This window comes from Cajanus cajan, chromosome 6 (assembly GCF_000230855.2).
Source record: "Cajanus cajan strain Asha chromosome 6, NIPB_CcT2T_4, whole genome shotgun sequence".
Taxonomy (NCBI): domain Eukaryota; kingdom Viridiplantae; phylum Streptophyta; class Magnoliopsida; order Fabales; family Fabaceae; genus Cajanus; species Cajanus cajan.
The window spans coordinates 57,709,714-57,727,904 of NC_138522.1; the positions used below are offsets into that span (position 1 = coordinate 57,709,714).

Genomic DNA, 18,191 nt, shown 5'->3' on the forward strand with positions numbered 1-18,191 from the left:
CTTATAATAAATATGATAAAATATGTTATTAATGTTAAAAAAACAATTAATTGTTAAATTAAAATTATAAATTTTTTAAAATTAAAAAGCTAAAATGAATCAATAAATTAAATATTAGGGGAGGGAAAACGCAAATTCAATTTACAAATAGATTAAAAATATAATTTACCTAAAAATAAAAAAAACATTTGAAAATAAAACAATAATACAAAAATAATAAATTTATTATTTATGAAAAATTATAATTGAACAAAGATATTTTGTTCAATTATAAAAAAATTGAACAAAGATATAAAACTACTTGCTGTATAACCGTTCACGAAAAAAAAAAAGAAAAAAAGAAAATTGAGACAGCAACTAAAGATGATGGGAGGTGGGAAGGAAAAGATGAAATAAAATTGATGGAAGTGGTGTGGTGAGGTTAAGTATTTTGTTTAGATTCTAGGGTATAGGGTTTAAAATATATTGTTTTGGTTTTAGATATATGGTAAAAATTTGATATTTACGTAGTTTTTACGTAATATTTATATAATATTCACGCAGTTAATTTTGTCAAAATAATTTAAACGAAAATTTAATATTACAAATAATTAATTTATTAGGAATTAAATTGAGATAAAAAATAAAAACTGAGATTAAATTAAAATAAAAATTATTATAAAGGATAAAAAGAAGTTTTTAACCGAATAAAATTGATGGAGGTGGTGTGGTGACTGGTGAGGTTAAGTATTGGGCTATTAGCGATGACGACACTGTGATGACGCCGTCATTTATTCTTAACTCAACTCATCCACTCAAAGGCGGTCCATAAATTAACTACTTGAATCTCGCCTGCTTTTTGTCTCAACTCATAACACTACTATTTTCATTTAATATATCATTAGATCTTTCAATACTTTTATTTTATTTTTAAATACATTTCTAAATTATAAAACATTCATAGATCACACTAAAATTATAAATTAAATATAAAAAATTTAAAAATATAATTTAGTTTAAAAATATATAATTATTTTAAATCCTACATTTCATAAATAGAAGAGACTAAGTATAAAAACTAAAAAATATTTATTTACACAATATACAAAATTAAGAATGATTGTATTTTTTTGGTTCTAGTAGAAATAAAAAGTTCAATTTTATTAGTAATTGTTATTTTAGTCCAAAAAATTTGCACATAACAAATATTTATTTGATATGACTATAATTTAAAAAATAAATATATTTTAAATATAAATTATATTATAATTAAAATTTATAATAAATACATATTTTTGGTACATATAATTTATATTTTATATTTATCATATATAATTTACACGGTAATATAAATTAGGAGATCAAAATAACATATTAAATATAATAGAGAGACAACAATATAATTTAATTTTAAAATATATAATTATTTTAAATTTTATATTTTATAAAAGGGTTAAATCTGGTGTAAAAAAAATAAAAAATATCTATTTACACAATAAATAACATATTATATTTTTATGTTCATTGATATAGAAAAATATTTATAAAAAAAATGCTTAAATAGAAAAATATTTGTCGGGCAACATGGCTTATACTTGATGGTTATTTGGCACATTATTGGACTGCAAGTTTTTGATTTATCCAAACAACATTGGGCCAACCAAATGAAAAGGCCCAAGGTTTTGAAAGTCCCCTTCAACGTCCCCGCCGTGGGTTAGGGTTTTAGTCTTACTTCACCTCCGTGCTCGAAAAACAAAAACACACTCTTCTCTCTCCCGCGGATCGTGTGATTGCTCTGAAACCGCCACAAGAATGGGAGAAAGGAAGCGGAAGGAGAGAGGCGAAGGTAACAACCAAAGCCAGAAATCGAAGAGAAAACCAAACGATAAACGGAAGAAGAGAGGCCCTCGTTTGCCCTCATCTCTGCAAAAACAGCTCGAAAGTTTAAACCCTCCCACTTCCTACGACAGCGTCGATTCCGACGACGACAATGATGTATACGAATACGAGGAAGAACGTGCTGAGGAAGAGTCCACCAGGAATAAGCGTTACGACCCTGCTTCCGTCAACGATGACCTTTCTCAAGTGCTCGAGGTATTTCCTCTTTTTTTTTTCTCCAATATTTTGGTTTGTATTATTTCATTGATTGGTAAATTTATATTTCAACTAATTTATACTGGATAATTTCATTCATGCTTTCACTTGTATTTTAGGATGAGAATGTGCAATCTGATGATGAAAGTGAGGATGATGATCACATTGGGACAGAGAGGAATGGTAACGCTATGACTGACGATTCTGGAGAGGAAGATGACGGAAGGCATGGAAGGATGTTACAAGCAATAACTGGTATGCCGAGTGAGGCGTTTGAAGGTAAGAAAGTTGCTGTTTAACTTGTGTTACCCATTATTTATGTTAGAACAAAGAGGCAATGAGGCATGCTGTCAATTTATATGTGAGAATTAAGCAATAGAGAAGCATATGAAGTTTTTAATATTTCGTAGTTTTTAACTGGGCACATTTAAATTTAATAGCTATATACAAAATAATAAATGTTAAATTTTATCAATCCAAATGTTGAATTATATGATATTATACTAATGATCATGTATACCAAACACCAAATTTTAAACAAGTTAGACATTCATAAATATGTAATCTATTAGTAGAAATTTACTTATATTTAAAAAAACATATTAGATGTTCTAATCAGGTGATATGATGAAATATCAATTCTGAAATTATAAGAAATAACAGTGTTGATATTTTTCACGGGAACTTTCTATTTAACAGTTGGTTTGATAAAATTTAACATTTTAAAAAGTTATAGAAGGTGTCAGTTTGTCAAGTTTTCCACCTGGTGTCAATATCACTGCTCTAATTTTATTGATCCTACTGTTGTTGCCCTTTCTATTGTGTTTTCAGAATTGTGATATGATACACTGGTACATTTTAATCATAATGCAGAGAACAAGAAGAAAAAAAAGATGATGGACAATATTATACCAGAGCTGTATCCAGAGTCTGAATATAATCCTAGTCGCGATGTTATGGATGGTGATGGACGCATTAGCATAGATGACCTACTGGATTCTCTTCGTGAAAAACCTGGTTATGGAAAACTTAGGAAGAGATCAGATCGAATTAATAAGAATTCTAGAACTATGCATGCACCACTTTCAAAGGCAGTTCAAGCAAAGGTAGAGAGGAAGGCAGCATATGAAACATCAAAGAAAGATGTCACTAAGTGGCAGCCTATTATTCAGAGAAATAGAGAGGCACAAACTATTTTTTTTGATGAAAATGTAGACTTAGGGTTTTCAACTATAGGAGCAATAGCTTCCGAATTTGAACCCAGAACTGAATTTGAGAAGAAAATAGCTGCACTAGTTCATGATGACAAAGTTATGGAAGCTCATAAACAGGATGGATCTAAGCTTCTAGAAATGAACGAGGTATGAATGTTGTTAATATTAGTTGATAATTGAATTTGACATTACAGATGGTAGCTGATTATCAAATTTGGAATTTGATTAAGTAGTCTTTTTTCTGATTCCCATGCTTTCCTTGTTTCTGTTGTATGATAACAGTGTCTTGATTAGTCATTGGCAAAGTTGATTAGATGCGGTGTTGCGTACTTGGGAGCATTTTAGTTTCTAACAGTCAAACTTGAATTTGTTTGTTAAACTAAAGGGATTGGATATTGTTATGAAATGCATTTGATTTAAATAAAGAAATTCCTTATGCCTATTACAACAACAGTAAAGCCTTATCCCACTAGAATTTCCTTCTGCCTAGAAAGATTTAAAAAATGTAAACTCAATCTAACTGACTTGTTTGAGGGGGAAATTAAATGGTATTTTTTTTTCTGGAGTGAACTTTATTATTATTATTATTTTTTTTTTGGGGGGGGGGGGTCTTATTATTAAAAGTGTTTGTAATGATATAAGCAGGACAACACAGGCTAAATTGTCTTGTGCGTTTTGGACAGTAACTAACAACAACAACTTCAAGCTCTATCCCCCAACAAATCCAAATGCATTCCCTACACTGTGATATTTGGCTCAGGCTTGTTCATATAATTCAAAAATAAGTCCTCACTTTTTAATCTATGTGCCCCCCCCTCCCTCTCATTATTCGTATTCTTTCACCCTCTTATTGAACCATGTAGAAAAATTTAATAACATGAATGAATGAATAGAATATCAATCTTTTAGGAAGATTCCATGCATGCATCACTTCTGCCTAAAAGTAATAATAAGTTCGTTCCAAACACCCTGCATAAGCTGACATACCACTTTTTATGATCCTGGCAACTACATGGAGGTAGACAAGCCATAAATCTTAACTTGATTGATGTCTTCAATATAACCCAGTTTTGATTTTAAGTGCCATGGAATGTTGTCATCTGTGCCTGTTGGAGTTTAACAATAAAATAGGCATTGACTATGTCTTTAAAGCTCTACTTTTTGAGTAATCGTTTTAGCCCATTTTTTTTTATGCACATGGCATGGAAATATTTATGTATGGCTGTTTTTCAATTGTTTTATGAAGTTTATTATGTCTGACAGGTCTCTGTTGAAGATGAGAAAGATAGGCAAAATCGGATTGCTAAATTGCGGAGCCTTTGTTTTCGTCATGAAATGAAGGCAAAGCATATTAAAAAGATAAAGTCCAGAACATTTCATCGTTTGTTGAAGAAAGATAAATTAAAGGCAGAAGCTTCTCAGATACAAATGGACCCTGAAGCTGCCGAGGAATTTGCCATGAAACGAGAGCGTCAAAGAGCAGAGGTATATCATCATCCCTGAAGAAATAAGAACTTGAAGATTTTAGGCCAACCAATGCAATTTTCTGATACATCTATATCTGCTTGATTGCAATGCGAAAGTTATTTATTAATCTTTTTATCACTTCCCATCTTGGGTACAGGAACGCATGACACTGAAGCACAAAAACAAGAATCGGTGGGCTAAGCGTATCCTACAGCGTGGTTTAAGTAGTCAGGATGAAGGAACTCGCGCTGCCATTGCTGAACAACTTCAAAAGCATTCTGATTTGACTAGAAAAATGCAAACCATGGAGGGTAGCAGCAGTAGCAGTGAAGATACCAGTGATGAGGATGATGAGAACTCTGCTGGTTCTGATCAGGATAGGACTCGCAAGGTTTTGGAAAAAGCGAAAGAAAAAACAATGAAAGTGTTGGATGAAGAGGATGAAGTTCCCAAATCAGGATTGCTTTCTTTGCCTTTTATGGTAATGTCCATTTTTTTTTTCCTGAAGGAAATATTATTGTAACCTAGCCTCTCATGTTAATTCTTTTTCCTAATCCTGAGAAGACTGTCAAGTGCTTCAAATTTTGTTCTATTGGCACCTGAAACCGGAATGCATATATCTTTAGCTTATGCTATTTTTGTTTTTATATATTCTTTAGTATCCAATGTAGAGATTGAAATTTGTCGGTTGGGAAGTTTTTCTTATTTGTTTGTGATCTTCCATTGATTTGTTCTCATGTAGAGGCGCGGATTGGAGAAAAAAAGAGAGGCAGTTGTTGAAGAAGCCAACCTTGCATCCCAAGAATATGAAAATCTGTTGAATTCTGGTGGCTCAGAAGATCCAAAAGTGGCTTCTACCAGTGGTAGAAGAGTATTTGGAACATCAAAAGCCCAGATATCTGATACGAGTAATAAGGGTAAATCAGATAACTTTTATGGTGGCAGTGATAGTGAGGATGACTTGGGGACCAGCAAAAGTGGCAGCATTGAGAATGAGGGAAGTGGGCTTTTGCATAAGGATGTAAACAATGATTCAGTTGTAATTCAAGAAGACACTGATACTCACCAGGAATCTGTATTTAAGGTGGTGAAATTTTTTTTTTGGAACTTTTTATTAAGTTTATGTCCTTGATAGATGATATATTTAATGTATTTTTTTATTCACAGAACATTGATGAGATTATTAAGAATCCTGGGCCAAAAACTACATATGAAGTTTCTATATTTGTGTCGGATGCATGGAAAAAGGTTCAAATGCTTTAATATTCTGTTTTTTAAAATTTACTTTTTTATTAAAAAAATATAATCTATTTACAAAGTGGGTGTTCTGTTTTCTGATGCGTTTGTGATAAGCAGGCAAAAAACCAAAATGAAGACAGAACTATCAAGAAGTCTCCAAAGCTTAATGGGCCTGTTAAGCAAAATATACAAGTATGAACTGTTTCTATTTGTTAAGAATATAAAGTGTTATTGGTTTAGCCTTATACTTTGTCCTTGTATGTCTTAGGATACTGAAAAGGAATTTGGAGAGGATAGTGATACAGATAGTGAAGGACAGATGGTGGATGGAATTCTTTCTTCTGTTTCTAAAGTGTCGTATGAACTTCCATCTCAAGAGGAGCTCATTCAGCAAGCTTTTGCTGGGGATGATGTAGAAGATGATTTTGAAAAAGATAAGCAGGAGGTCCTCAACGAAGAAAATCCTGAGCCAGAAAAGCCTCTATTACTTCCTGGCTGGGGCCAGTGGACACATATACAGCAAAAAAAAGGTTTACCATCTTGGATGTTGAAAAAACATGAAGATGCCCGGAAGAAGAGGGAAGAATCCCTCAAAAAGAGAAAGGATGTTCAACTAAAAAATGTGATTATATCTGAAAAGATAGATAAGAAGGTTAGTGTCATTGAATGCAAGGTTTTGGACCTTCCGTATTCTTTTTCAGATTATGGATATCAACTTGATTCTATGCATGCAGCAATCTTCGTTTCCCATAAGAAATTTTTGGGGGTTATTCTGGATTGGCCTGTTTTTTAATATTGATGTTTGCGATGACACTAAACCTCATTACCATTTTTTTTTGTTCGTTCCCGGAGTATCCACCGCCGATTACCATTTGTAATAATTGTAATATTATTAATAGTTATTAATATAAGTAGTAGTAGTAGCTGTAAGTTACTCCTATCTCATTATATTCAAAAACTCTCCCTTATTCATTATTTGGTGTTTCCTTTTTGCTTAAATTATTTTTTTTCTTTTGGTAGACCTTCATGCTCTAATTCCAGTTTTATAATTTAGTGGCTTGAATCATGTCGCTAGCTGCCAAACATGCTTTTAAGTATCTGCTGATTAGTTCAGAACTTATTATTTTGGTTACCTTTTTTTTTCTCTCAAGTAAATTGAGCTGGTTTTAATTTTATACTCCCTTTTGGATATCGCAGGCTGAGAAACTACATACTAAATCATTGCCATACCCTTTTACTTCCAAAGAGGTATTTGAACAAAGCATGCGGGTGCCCATCGGTCCTGAATTTAATCCAGCAACTGCAATTGGTCCTCTTAACCGGCCTGAAGTAAGTGCTTCGGAACACTTCACTGGCAAACTTTGTATCGTTGAATTTTTCTTTGTTAAAATGTGCCATGCTGTTGTAGCCTTTATTTTAAGTAATAAATAGTATTTAGACAGTCTTGCTTCCTCTTGGAGGAGGAAAGACTTTAATTTATTGGATACTGTTTGTGGGTTTTAGTGGGATCTTGTCTTTATAAAAAATGAAACTACTTGGGAATAATACTGTAAGACGAATTTACATTTTTTTTCTGGCTGTCTTGTAAATATAATCTTCCATGTGCAGGTGGTGAAGAGACCAGGTGTTATTATAAAACCAATAGAGTTTGAAGATGTAAATCCTCATGAGAAAACAGAGCAACGGAGCGGAGATAAGCAAAAGTTGAAGAGAAATAAAGGCAATGATGGTAATCCCAAGAAAAAGGCGAAAGTGGGGGGAAAAATTTAATCGGCACGAGTTTTGGTTCTGAGGCAGTTCTAGAAATTTTCAGTTCAGTTTTTGGAAAGACAAACTTTTCCAGATTAAAAGAAGCCCAAGCGAGGTCAAGAGTTTACCAGTCTGGGGAGGCGGAAGTTTATTGTATTTGTATGCAAGGGAAGATAATAGAATTTTTGACAAAAATAGTTTTTTTTTTGGGTTCCCCTTCTTATCGTTGTAAGGTTAAATTTATCATTTTTTAAATAATTTAATGGCCCAATTGATATAAATATGTTTACTCCTAAGGTGGTGGAAATGATATATTATTTATGTGACATATTTTTCTCTCTCTACTTGAAGTTGTCAGAGTTCAATCTAACCGTTTGTGTAAAATTACCCCTTAGTATCAGTTTTTTTCTTCTTCTTTTCATATCTACTCTAGCGTGACTTTTAACTTCCTTACCATTTACGCATTGTTTTTAAAATTTGAGAAATGCTACACGAATAACAAATTGTTGATTAACTATTTAATATTTGTTATAATTATCATTTACATATGAATGAAAATTATTGAGAGATGATTTTAATCTTTTAATGTTGAAAGTTAAAAACAAATTGAAATGCGGAGTTTTTTCCTAAACGAGAACGTTTCAATTTTTAGATGTGAAGGCCGAAATTTTATGGGACAAAAAATTATACGGGATTTTTCTTTTTTGGTTCGTTTGATTCGTTCCTGGAATATCTTTGACGATAGGCGTGACTAATCTTCTTGCTAGAATTAGAGGCGAGATAGCTGGTCCTAAGATTTAACGCGACTGCATACATAAGGCAGGATTTGAATTCCTGACCTTGCTTAAGTGTAAGTCAACCCTTATCGCTGAACCGCATGCTTGTGGTTAATTATACGGGAGTTATCAAATGGTGTGATGATTAATAAATTTATAATACTATTAATCATTTTTGAAGTAAAATTTATCATACATACATTTAACCACTATCGAAGGTCAATAACTATAATATTATTAACTAATAAATTACATATTTCAATTACTTCATGAATTATGTCACGATTAATATCCTAATTCAATTAATCTACTTTTAAGTATTTTATATACAAAATTAACCAATGTACCCTGATCTTTTTTTGTTTTTTGTTTTTTTGTTTTGTTTTTTTTATTACCATTTGATGTATAAAATTATGAATAACTGAAATTAAGTAGACATACAGCGTGTGTAAAAATGTAAATACAATTTGTATATGTTAGGAGTGTGAGGGCCGAATGCGAAAAGCAATGGGGAGGGAGGGGTGAATACCGATTTAAGAGACGGCTTTAACTCAAGGGTCAAGTACTCCTCTGGAACACTTCATGGGTTTTGCACATGCTTTCCCCGTCGCATATATTAATTTGCATACCTCACTTAAATGCACTTCCAAGAAGAAATTCTGTGTTTGTTCTGCAAAATTCAACAGTGACAATGACCCGTTACTCCTTGCTGCCACTGCCTCTGCTTCTCTTCGTTACCAGGAAACACTTCGACCAGGCATGTTATCTCTTTTAGACATTTCATCGAACATTTCAATGATGGTGATGATTGATATACGACTATGGTTCACTTTTCATGCTCCTATGTTCAAACTTATATCTTTATACAGAATGGTTCAAGAAATTGTAGGTTCATCGAGTTGGGCAAGCATTTTATAACTGCCATTGGAAGTAGGTTGTTTGAGTTCACCGAATATAAATGTTCCACGCCATTGTTATTTATCCCATTTTTGGAAGCAAAAAATAATGTTATGCTGTTTAGATGCTGCATTTTGTCATGTCATGTAGTGGATAAGATTAGCATTCAACATGTCTCATAGTATCACTTCTGCAAGTGCAGAGCCTCTGTTTCTAGACCCATATGCTGGTTGTTTTGTCGCTCATAATACTCCTAAGGATGTGACTCAGGACTTGCATCCCTATTGTCTTGCAACCAAGTTCATTGATGATAAGCTGCTTAGTACAGTGAGCCTTATTGATGGACTAAAGCAGGTACTTGCTGAGTGTATGTATGTTGATAAAAATCATTCTATATCCTCTTAAATTACAATTTTTCATTTAATCTTTTAAGTAATTAGAAGTTTGTTTGGAGGATAATGCTTAGTTTGATAGGGTTTTTCCTCTTAATTGCAGCTAGTTTTGTTGACAGATGGCATGGATACACGGCCATACAGACTTAAGTGGCCCACTTCGACCATAATATTTGACATATCCCCAGAATGTGTATTTAAAATTGCAGCTGAGAAGCTTAAAGGTGACATTAGTTGATTTAGTGAACAATGATCCTTTAAGCATATATCATTGCCAAAACGAAATATCATTTAGGCAAAGTTGATCATAGGGACAATAGTGTGAGCAGAAAAGTTAGTAATTACACATGAATGCTAGACGTGCCAAGGATTTGAATTTTTAGTCAGGTAGGTGTTTTCAAATGATTGTCACGTGGAGAGAAAGATAGACAAATAGGATCCCAAAATGTGTTATGCAATATCTCTGTGCCTATTTCTCTCTCATGTAAGGGGAAAAGATTAGGAAACAATCCAAGCCCACTTGGAAACTGTTCTATAGACTGCAATTTTATTTGAATTATAAATTCAACAACAGGGTACTGCATGGGTAAACCGTAGAAGATTTATACCTCTCAACAATCTGCAAGACTTGTTGCATGTTTTCTTAAGTTCATGCATATTATTTTTGTCTCTGCTTGTCCTTTTAATTTTGTATTGTGCGTTTACTAAGATGAATATATCTAATTAGTAATTGTCTTTTCAAAGCTTCAGGTGTTGGTGCTAAGATTCCCAAAGGTTGCATATTCTATCATATTCCACTGGAACCATCTGACATAGAGAAGACTATACAATTTAAGGGCTATAGTGGTAGTAGACCAAGTATATGGGCCTTACAGGTGATTAATTTTATTATTTTTCTTCCAATTAGTGAACTATTGAAATCAAAAGCAAAGCTAGTGTTGGGGGAAGAGTGGGTCTTCGCTTGAGAAGTTAGTCATACTAGTTTATTCCTGCTCAGGGATTTCCTGTGATGACACCGGAAAATTTTGAAGAGGTATTATCAATGATAAGCAGTTTGGCCATGAAGGGATCCCTTTTTGTGGGAGAACTACCTGCCAGCTTAGCTGAGATAGACATAGAAATCAAGGTTAGTTTGCAATTAATTAATTCAATTAAAATAATTTTCTTCTTCAAGGAAAAAAAGGAAAAAGAAAATCTTTTATGGTCCCTTACTCAGTCCAATACAAGGCAATGGGTAGATAAACTATTCATGAGCAAGGGATTTCGGGTGGAAATGATCAACTATGAAGGGGTAGCAGAGAGTTTTGGTAAAGACTGTGCATCGGGGCACTACAATAATATACTATTTATTGCAGAACAGCTGCTGCATTCTGATGATGAGGTGAGGCACTTTGTATTCATTTTGATATGGTAGTGCATAGTAGCGTGTATAAAGCATAACCAAGGCATTGATATTGTGGCAGATGGAATCATGGAGACGAGAATTTCAAAGGGTAGAGAATGAAGGAGATGAAGAAGGTTTCGAAGAGTTGTAGAATAAGCTTCACTTCACCCTGATTAACCTTAAAATGATACTTCTCTGTTGCTAAAAGGGTCTAAACTTCGTAGCATTTCCCATATACAATTCTTCTGCTCCATGAGACTGCGCATATTGACAACAAAACATCCAAAACTTGGTTGCACAGTATTCTCCTTGCCTAAAACGGTAAGTGCAACTTATTTATGCTTATATTTATGTATTGTCCTCTATACATATGATGGTATACCCAATACTTGTATATCTTTGAAGAAGTGCTCAGTTATGAATTAAAGTGCAATATAATTTAGCTGAGCAGATTCAAATTATTTATAATCAAATATAGTAGCTGATTGTATTTGCACATCAGTAAGCTCCATCATGGATGATCCACAAATGGTTGTAAAATTAGTTGTCCATAGATGAGTCCATGTGCCAGGCGGCGGCGTCGCACAAATAATTGAACCATGTAACAAAAATCATGTTTAATATTAATACAACGGCATAAATAGAGTTCAAACTTGAAAAAAAATCCGTATATACTAAAAAGATCCGTATGCTCACATGTACTAAGAAGAAAAAATTAAGAAAGACAATAAAAGCTAACCACCAACCACTAAGCAGAAACATGATGTAGCTGGGATCAACAACTACGGTTTTAAACAACGGTTGTTGGAGAATGGTCAATTGGTCAAGCATAGCTAAAGTCTGTGAACAAATAATAACTTGAATGTGACTAGGGACAACGGTTGTTGGAGGTTAGGAGTATACTATCTATTTGCATTCTGTCATAAAAATCTGTTTTGTATTATTTGTGAATAACCCAACGTGTATACTCATCATAAACAACTCATTCATCCAAACTAATAGCATGCAACTATCAAATAACTCGAATTATCAAAATCACCTCAACATTCTTCACACCCAAAACTCACTAAAACTTGAATTAGACTCCAAATTTATCAACATAACCACGAATTTAGATGCAATCCAACAACACACAACATCAACAATCAACAAAGATTCAATTTTGACTTCCTTTACCTTGAAACCGAAGTGAACAAGGAAGAAGGAAGAAGAAATCCACCGAGGCAACTTTGCACCATGATCTTCACAACTCAATTCTAGGCTCTCTAAGACCTTGAATTCAAACATAACAAGTCAACCACCTCTAGAAAAGGATAAGGGCTCAAAGAGGTCAACAAGATGAGGAAAAATCTCATTCACTCTAGAAGATTTCTCTTTATAAAGTTTTCTAAGAAATAAATTTACGAGGTTCACTTTTTTTATTTATTTAAAAAACGTTACATATCTTTTTCTTATGGTCAAATTAAACTTCGGTACAGAGAACTTTCAAATGCCAAAATTTTTTTATAAAGAATTTATAAATTTTTAGAATCTCTCAATAACAATAGCTCATTATAACAATTAATTTAATAATCTATTATAAATAGCAAACATGTAGTATTACAATTACTTGCTAATATCATCTAGGTCACCTATTTGTTATCTATGATAGGTTTTATCTAATACAACAAGTATGAATTTCTTTTTGTCGGTATCAGATTTTTTTTCATCCCTAAATGTGAGTATTCAATAGTTATACTATACACGATTAGTATGAAACTGATTTTATAATATTTTTTTACTATAAAGTATAAAATATATAATATTTTAACGATTAAAATAAATCAAAAATAACTATTTTAGATAGCATTTTAAAAATGTAAATAAAACCAGTAACCCATCGCTGCAATTATATATGTTAACAGTAAAAGGCTAGTCTTCTATGGAATCAATTAAAAAAGTAGGAGGCATGTGTCTTGAAATTACGCACTCCGCAAAGCACTGATCACCTTCGGTAGCATTTATGTTGGTGTACTGGACCAACTAGCGGAATTATCATATTTTAAAACTGTAAAATAAATTTTGATCATATTTGTGTTTTTTTTTTAATAAAATGAATTAATGATCTCGATTAGGAAAGCAGAATTATACAATCATTATTTTCTCTCGGAACATTAATTAATTAGATAGTAAGAATGAGAGGACATGTCTCAATGATATTAAGAGTTATTTTGAAAAATTAATGCTAATTCTCAACATTTTTTTTTGAAAAATTGTTTAAAACTATATTGATATTAACTAAATTAACCGACTTTTTAAATTACTATGAATTATTCAATATGATTTTTGCATTCTCCTCATTTTTGGTTGAGCTTTAAACATCTTAAATTTGTAAACCTAAATCAACTTATCATCTATAGGCTTCAACTCATGAGATGGTGCACTAAATTTTATTTGAAGATTTAAGGGTTAAGAAAATAAGGTCCACAATATTCTCTTTTTCTAGTATTATTCGTCTCATTTCCCCCTCTTTTTTTCATTTATTTATTTATTATTTATTAGTGAGACTCTTCCATGCAGCATGCTTTTTGTAACGACTGTATGAACCCAAACACTAAATCTCGAGGGAGGAAACTTTATTCTTCAATGATTAATCATTACTATTATTGTAATAAAGATGATTTTGAAAAGTAAAAAACTATTTTAATTTAACATATTTTAGGAAATAAATAATAAGAATTTTGTAAAATAAAATAAAATAAAAACCAATTCTTATTATAAATACATGAAGGCTCTTGGCAATGTGAAAAACTGACTATTGATATTTTTAATTTTGAGTATTTAAATAACTGAATATATATATTTTTTTATGTAAAAACTAGTCCTCATTTTAAGAAACACACAAATACAATATTAGTTTTATAAAATTTAATATTTATATATTTATTAGGTAATCTGAAATTTTTATAACTGCCCCTCATCTATCCCATTATGTGTCTATCCTTCTGAATGTTCAATTCATAAGTTATTGCCTGATGTAGTTTTTTTTATTAAAAAAAAAAAAAATCTTCTTTCAATGTAACCGTGATGACTGCCTGATAACTACTACTCCATAGTATCGTTTCTCTATCACACTTTTTTTTTTTTTTCTGAACCTATATATTTTTTAAGGATTTTTTTTATGATTTAAATTAAGTATCCAATAAATGTATATAAAGTATGTGTATGTATGCAATGAATATGTGTCTGCGATTTTATGTCCTTAGGATGCAAAGTCAAACATCACAAAATTGAAGATTCTTTCCCTTCTAGAGAGGGATACAAATAAAGCAATGAATATTTACTCAAGGGACCCGTCATTGGTGCAAACAATTATGACCATCTTCTTCTTGGTATTTTTGGGAAAATAGAGAATACGATAGTTGTAGAGTAAATCATGCTCTCTCCCATATGAGATAGTAATATTATACTGTCTTTTTTTTTTAATAAAAAAATTAAAGTCTATTCTTTCAATAGATTTTAATATATCATACTTTCCTTATTTTTAAATTTTCAGTTTAAGTTTCATTAATTTTTATTGTAAAAAAATTATTACTAAAATATTTTTTACACTAACATTCTCTAAAAGATGTAAATATTATATTTATTCTTCTTTCTAGTGTTAAAATAAACACTTTCTTCTTTAACAAATATAATTATTACATTTTAACAATTTATCTTTTGGTAAAAAAAATTATTGATTTACAAATTTAATTATTATTTTAAAATTATTATAAATTTTTCAGATTAGTTAAATATTTAAAATAAATATTTTAATAATTTAAATATTTTTAAAGTTATAAAAATAAAATAATGTATATATAGTATAATAAAATCAAACACATGCGAAACATTTAATTAATGTATTTAATGTAATATTTTATAATAAAAAATTAAAAATAATTTTTTTATTATATGTATTAATTACATATTGAATTATGATAATATATAAGTTTTAAGATATTACTCAATTAGATTTATTAATAAAATATTTAAAAAATATCTAAATTAACTGATTTTATGATGAAATATTATTTTATATTTAATGAATATAATGTTAAAATATGTATATTAAACATACAATTTTTACGAATATGTTTATGTTACAAATTTATTATTAAATAAAATATATTTACAAAACTTTACGAATGTATATATATATATATATATATATATATATATATATATATATATATATGTCAATATATAATTTATTTTATTTATTATTTTTATAAATCACTTTAAATTTTATTATATATTTTATAATTTTTTATCAAGTCAATAAATAATAATGAATTAAAAATATTTCAACATAAATTTTAATTAAAAACATATATTAAAATCTTATAATGAATATTTTTTAGGATTTAGTTAATATTATAAATTATATATTTTAGTATAATGGAAGAGTAATAGTACAATATTCATACATAAAAGTATAATTTATTATCTATATTTTAACATACAAAAGGAGCATAAAGTAATACTTGTATGTATCTTTAGAAGAGGTAAATGTTTTTTACTTTAACGACATTAAATTAATTAGATTAAATTATATATTTTTATTTTTTTATATCATAATATTGATAGAAGTATCTATTAATTTCGTTGAAAATTAGTCTCTCTTAATCTTAACTAGATTAAGCTTATACTTAAATTCAAGAATTGAGACCTTAAGACTTGAGAACTAATTATAACATTAAATTAATCAACAAATATTAATATTAAATTAAATATTTTAATATAAGAGGAGAGAATAATATAGTATCTTTTCAAAAAGGTTATATAATGTAATTTACTCGTATTTTTGATTATCATATCCTCACCCTTAGCGACAGTGGCAATGAATAAAGGGTGTCTAGAAAAAATATTAGTAGCATTTTTAATAGATTTTATTTATTAGTGTAGAAAACAAAATTTTATTAATTAAAATTATTAAAATAATAATATTTTGTGAGATTTATATCTTATTTAATAAGTTTCATCATAATTTTATACTTTTAAAGTTATAACTAATAATATAAAATATATTACATAGAATGTAAAAAAAAGAATACGTTACTGTACTTTTCAAGGACTTAACAATAAAAAGGCAGCCAACTTTAATGCCATTCTGGTTTCGTATTCGGGAAACTTCAGTGAAAATTACGGCATTCTACACATTTATTGGACCTGCAAAATTAAATAATCATAACTACTTTCATGGGTTCCTTATTATTTGCCAATAAATACGTACTTTTTTTTAAAAGAAAAACGAAATGTCTTTTTTTTTTCTTCTTTTTTTCCCTTCTTTTCCACTGGTAGTAATAATGACAATAAAGTAAATATTAATAAATTCTCAAATTTAGTAAGATTTTTTACATGCAAAAGTTTTTTTTTCTTTCAACAAAGTCAAAAGAAGTAAGTTGCATGCATATGGGTACATTATTACTACCAATTATAGATGCGAAATATGCGAATTTTCAAAATTCTAGTGTAAGAGTATGAAATATGCGAATTTTCATAAATCAAAGGTGGAGAAACGTTAATATAATTTTTTAAAATTATATATATAATTTATATGATCATGAGTAAATTATATAAAAAAAGTTATAAGCAAACATAATCTATAATATAAAAGAGATTAAGTTCTTCAATATGATAAAGAATATGTAAATGTAAGGTTGTTTTTGTTCAGTTTTTTTTAATAGATTTGTCCTCCATAGTTAAGTTTTATTGGTTTGTTTGGTGCCATGAGTGTAACTTTTGTTAAACCTTAATTTATCTTGTATTTTTTTTAAATAATAAAAAATGCAAATGTTCAACAATAAAAATATAACACCTAAACATGACTATATGTAATATGTCATAGAGAAAAAATAACAACTTTTAGAATATCAGTCCATTCAAATAATTCTTATTCATATTCTTTAATATTGATATTTTATTCTTGTCCTCTTTATGACTTTAATTTACTCTTTCTTGAGGGGAGGGAAAGATTTTATATGTATAAAAGTTAAATTTCAAATTGTTGATGAGTGGTCACAAGTTCGATAAATTCCTTAAAACTAAAAATTACTCATGTATACTCAAATAAAATACCCACTTTTTTTGTAAAATTTTTAACTACTTACACATATATAATAACGGATATCCAACCCATGTGTGTATTGTGTAGGACATAAATTGATTATGCATGCTTTAGGAGAAATTATTTATATTAAAATGCAACTTTTTGTGGATTGAAATTAAAGCTACTATAACCTTATACATGTCATAAATCCTCCCCTAAGCCGACCTAATTGTCCTTAGATTACCATTATGGTGTTGAGATGATGATATGCTGCTTGGCTAGGTCAAGGTTGGAGTGTTTCCCAAATTGTGTATTCAAATTCTGTCGCAGTACTACTTTGAAAATCTACTACTTTGAAAATCTCAATAATAATAATATCCTCATATAAGAAAACTTCAGTGAAGTAAAAAAAATAAAAATAAAAAAATCATGACGCTGGTTAATAATTGATAATCTTTATTAATAAAAAAATTAGCCACAACTACCACTCACAGAAGATTAGCCTATAAGATTAGTAGGTGGGTGTTTGGTGATCTGCTACTCCCAACTCCGAACGGGGTCTAATGCTACCTATTCGTTCACAAGAAACAACTTTTCTTTCTTCTTTCATTTTCTTGTGTTTGGAATAAAGATAATGCTATATTCATTAGTTTTTAAATATAACAATGGCAACAAAATTTTAAACTATAACATTTTAGTTATCAAAATAAGAATTACACTAGATGTTTTTATTTTTATTTTTATTTTAAGATCGTCATATAAAAAGTATTTATCATTTTTGTCAATAATTAATTTTTAAAATTAATCATTTTTAGCAGAATTATTTTTTCTAATCACACAAATATTATTTTTATTCACAGGACTGAATTTTATTTAATAATTTAATTCTAGTTTTAATCAAACTAACAATTAAAAAGACTTTTAAGACCA

General features: G+C 29.7%; 2 protein-coding genes across 3 annotated transcripts; both read left to right on the forward strand.

Annotated features, from left to right (window-relative positions):
- Positions 1–1,691: 1,691 nt before the first annotated feature.
- LOC109812244 (U3 ribonucleoprotein (Utp) family protein) lies at positions 1,692–8,086 on the forward strand. Its single transcript, XM_020376167.3, has 11 exons — positions 1,692–2,073; positions 2,193–2,352; positions 2,947–3,434; positions 4,551–4,772; positions 4,912–5,235; positions 5,497–5,838; positions 5,922–6,002; positions 6,111–6,185; positions 6,262–6,645; positions 7,191–7,322; positions 7,602–8,086. The coding sequence occupies exons 1-11, from the start codon at positions 1,792–1,794 to the stop codon at positions 7,761–7,763; spliced, it is 2,652 nt and encodes an 883-aa protein (XP_020231756.1). The 5' UTR covers positions 1,692–1,791; the 3' UTR covers positions 7,764–8,086.
- Positions 8,087–8,982: 896 nt separating this feature from the next.
- Positions 8,983–11,692, forward strand: LOC109812251 (S-adenosyl-L-methionine-dependent methyltransferases superfamily protein). Of its 2 annotated transcripts, none has more exons than XM_020376174.3 (7): positions 8,983–9,275; positions 9,618–9,769; positions 9,911–10,031; positions 10,552–10,682; positions 10,805–10,933; positions 11,024–11,188; positions 11,271–11,692. In XM_020376174.3, the coding sequence occupies exons 1-7, from the start codon at positions 9,101–9,103 to the stop codon at positions 11,340–11,342; spliced, it is 945 nt and encodes a 314-aa protein (XP_020231763.1). In that variant the 5' UTR covers positions 8,983–9,100; the 3' UTR covers positions 11,343–11,692. The 2 variants fall into 2 exon arrangements, with proteins under 2 accessions (XP_020231763.1, XP_020231764.1); XM_020376175.3 differs by having other exon boundaries at positions 8,985–9,275; positions 10,558–10,682.
- The last annotated feature ends 6,499 nt before the right edge of the window (positions 11,693–18,191 follow it).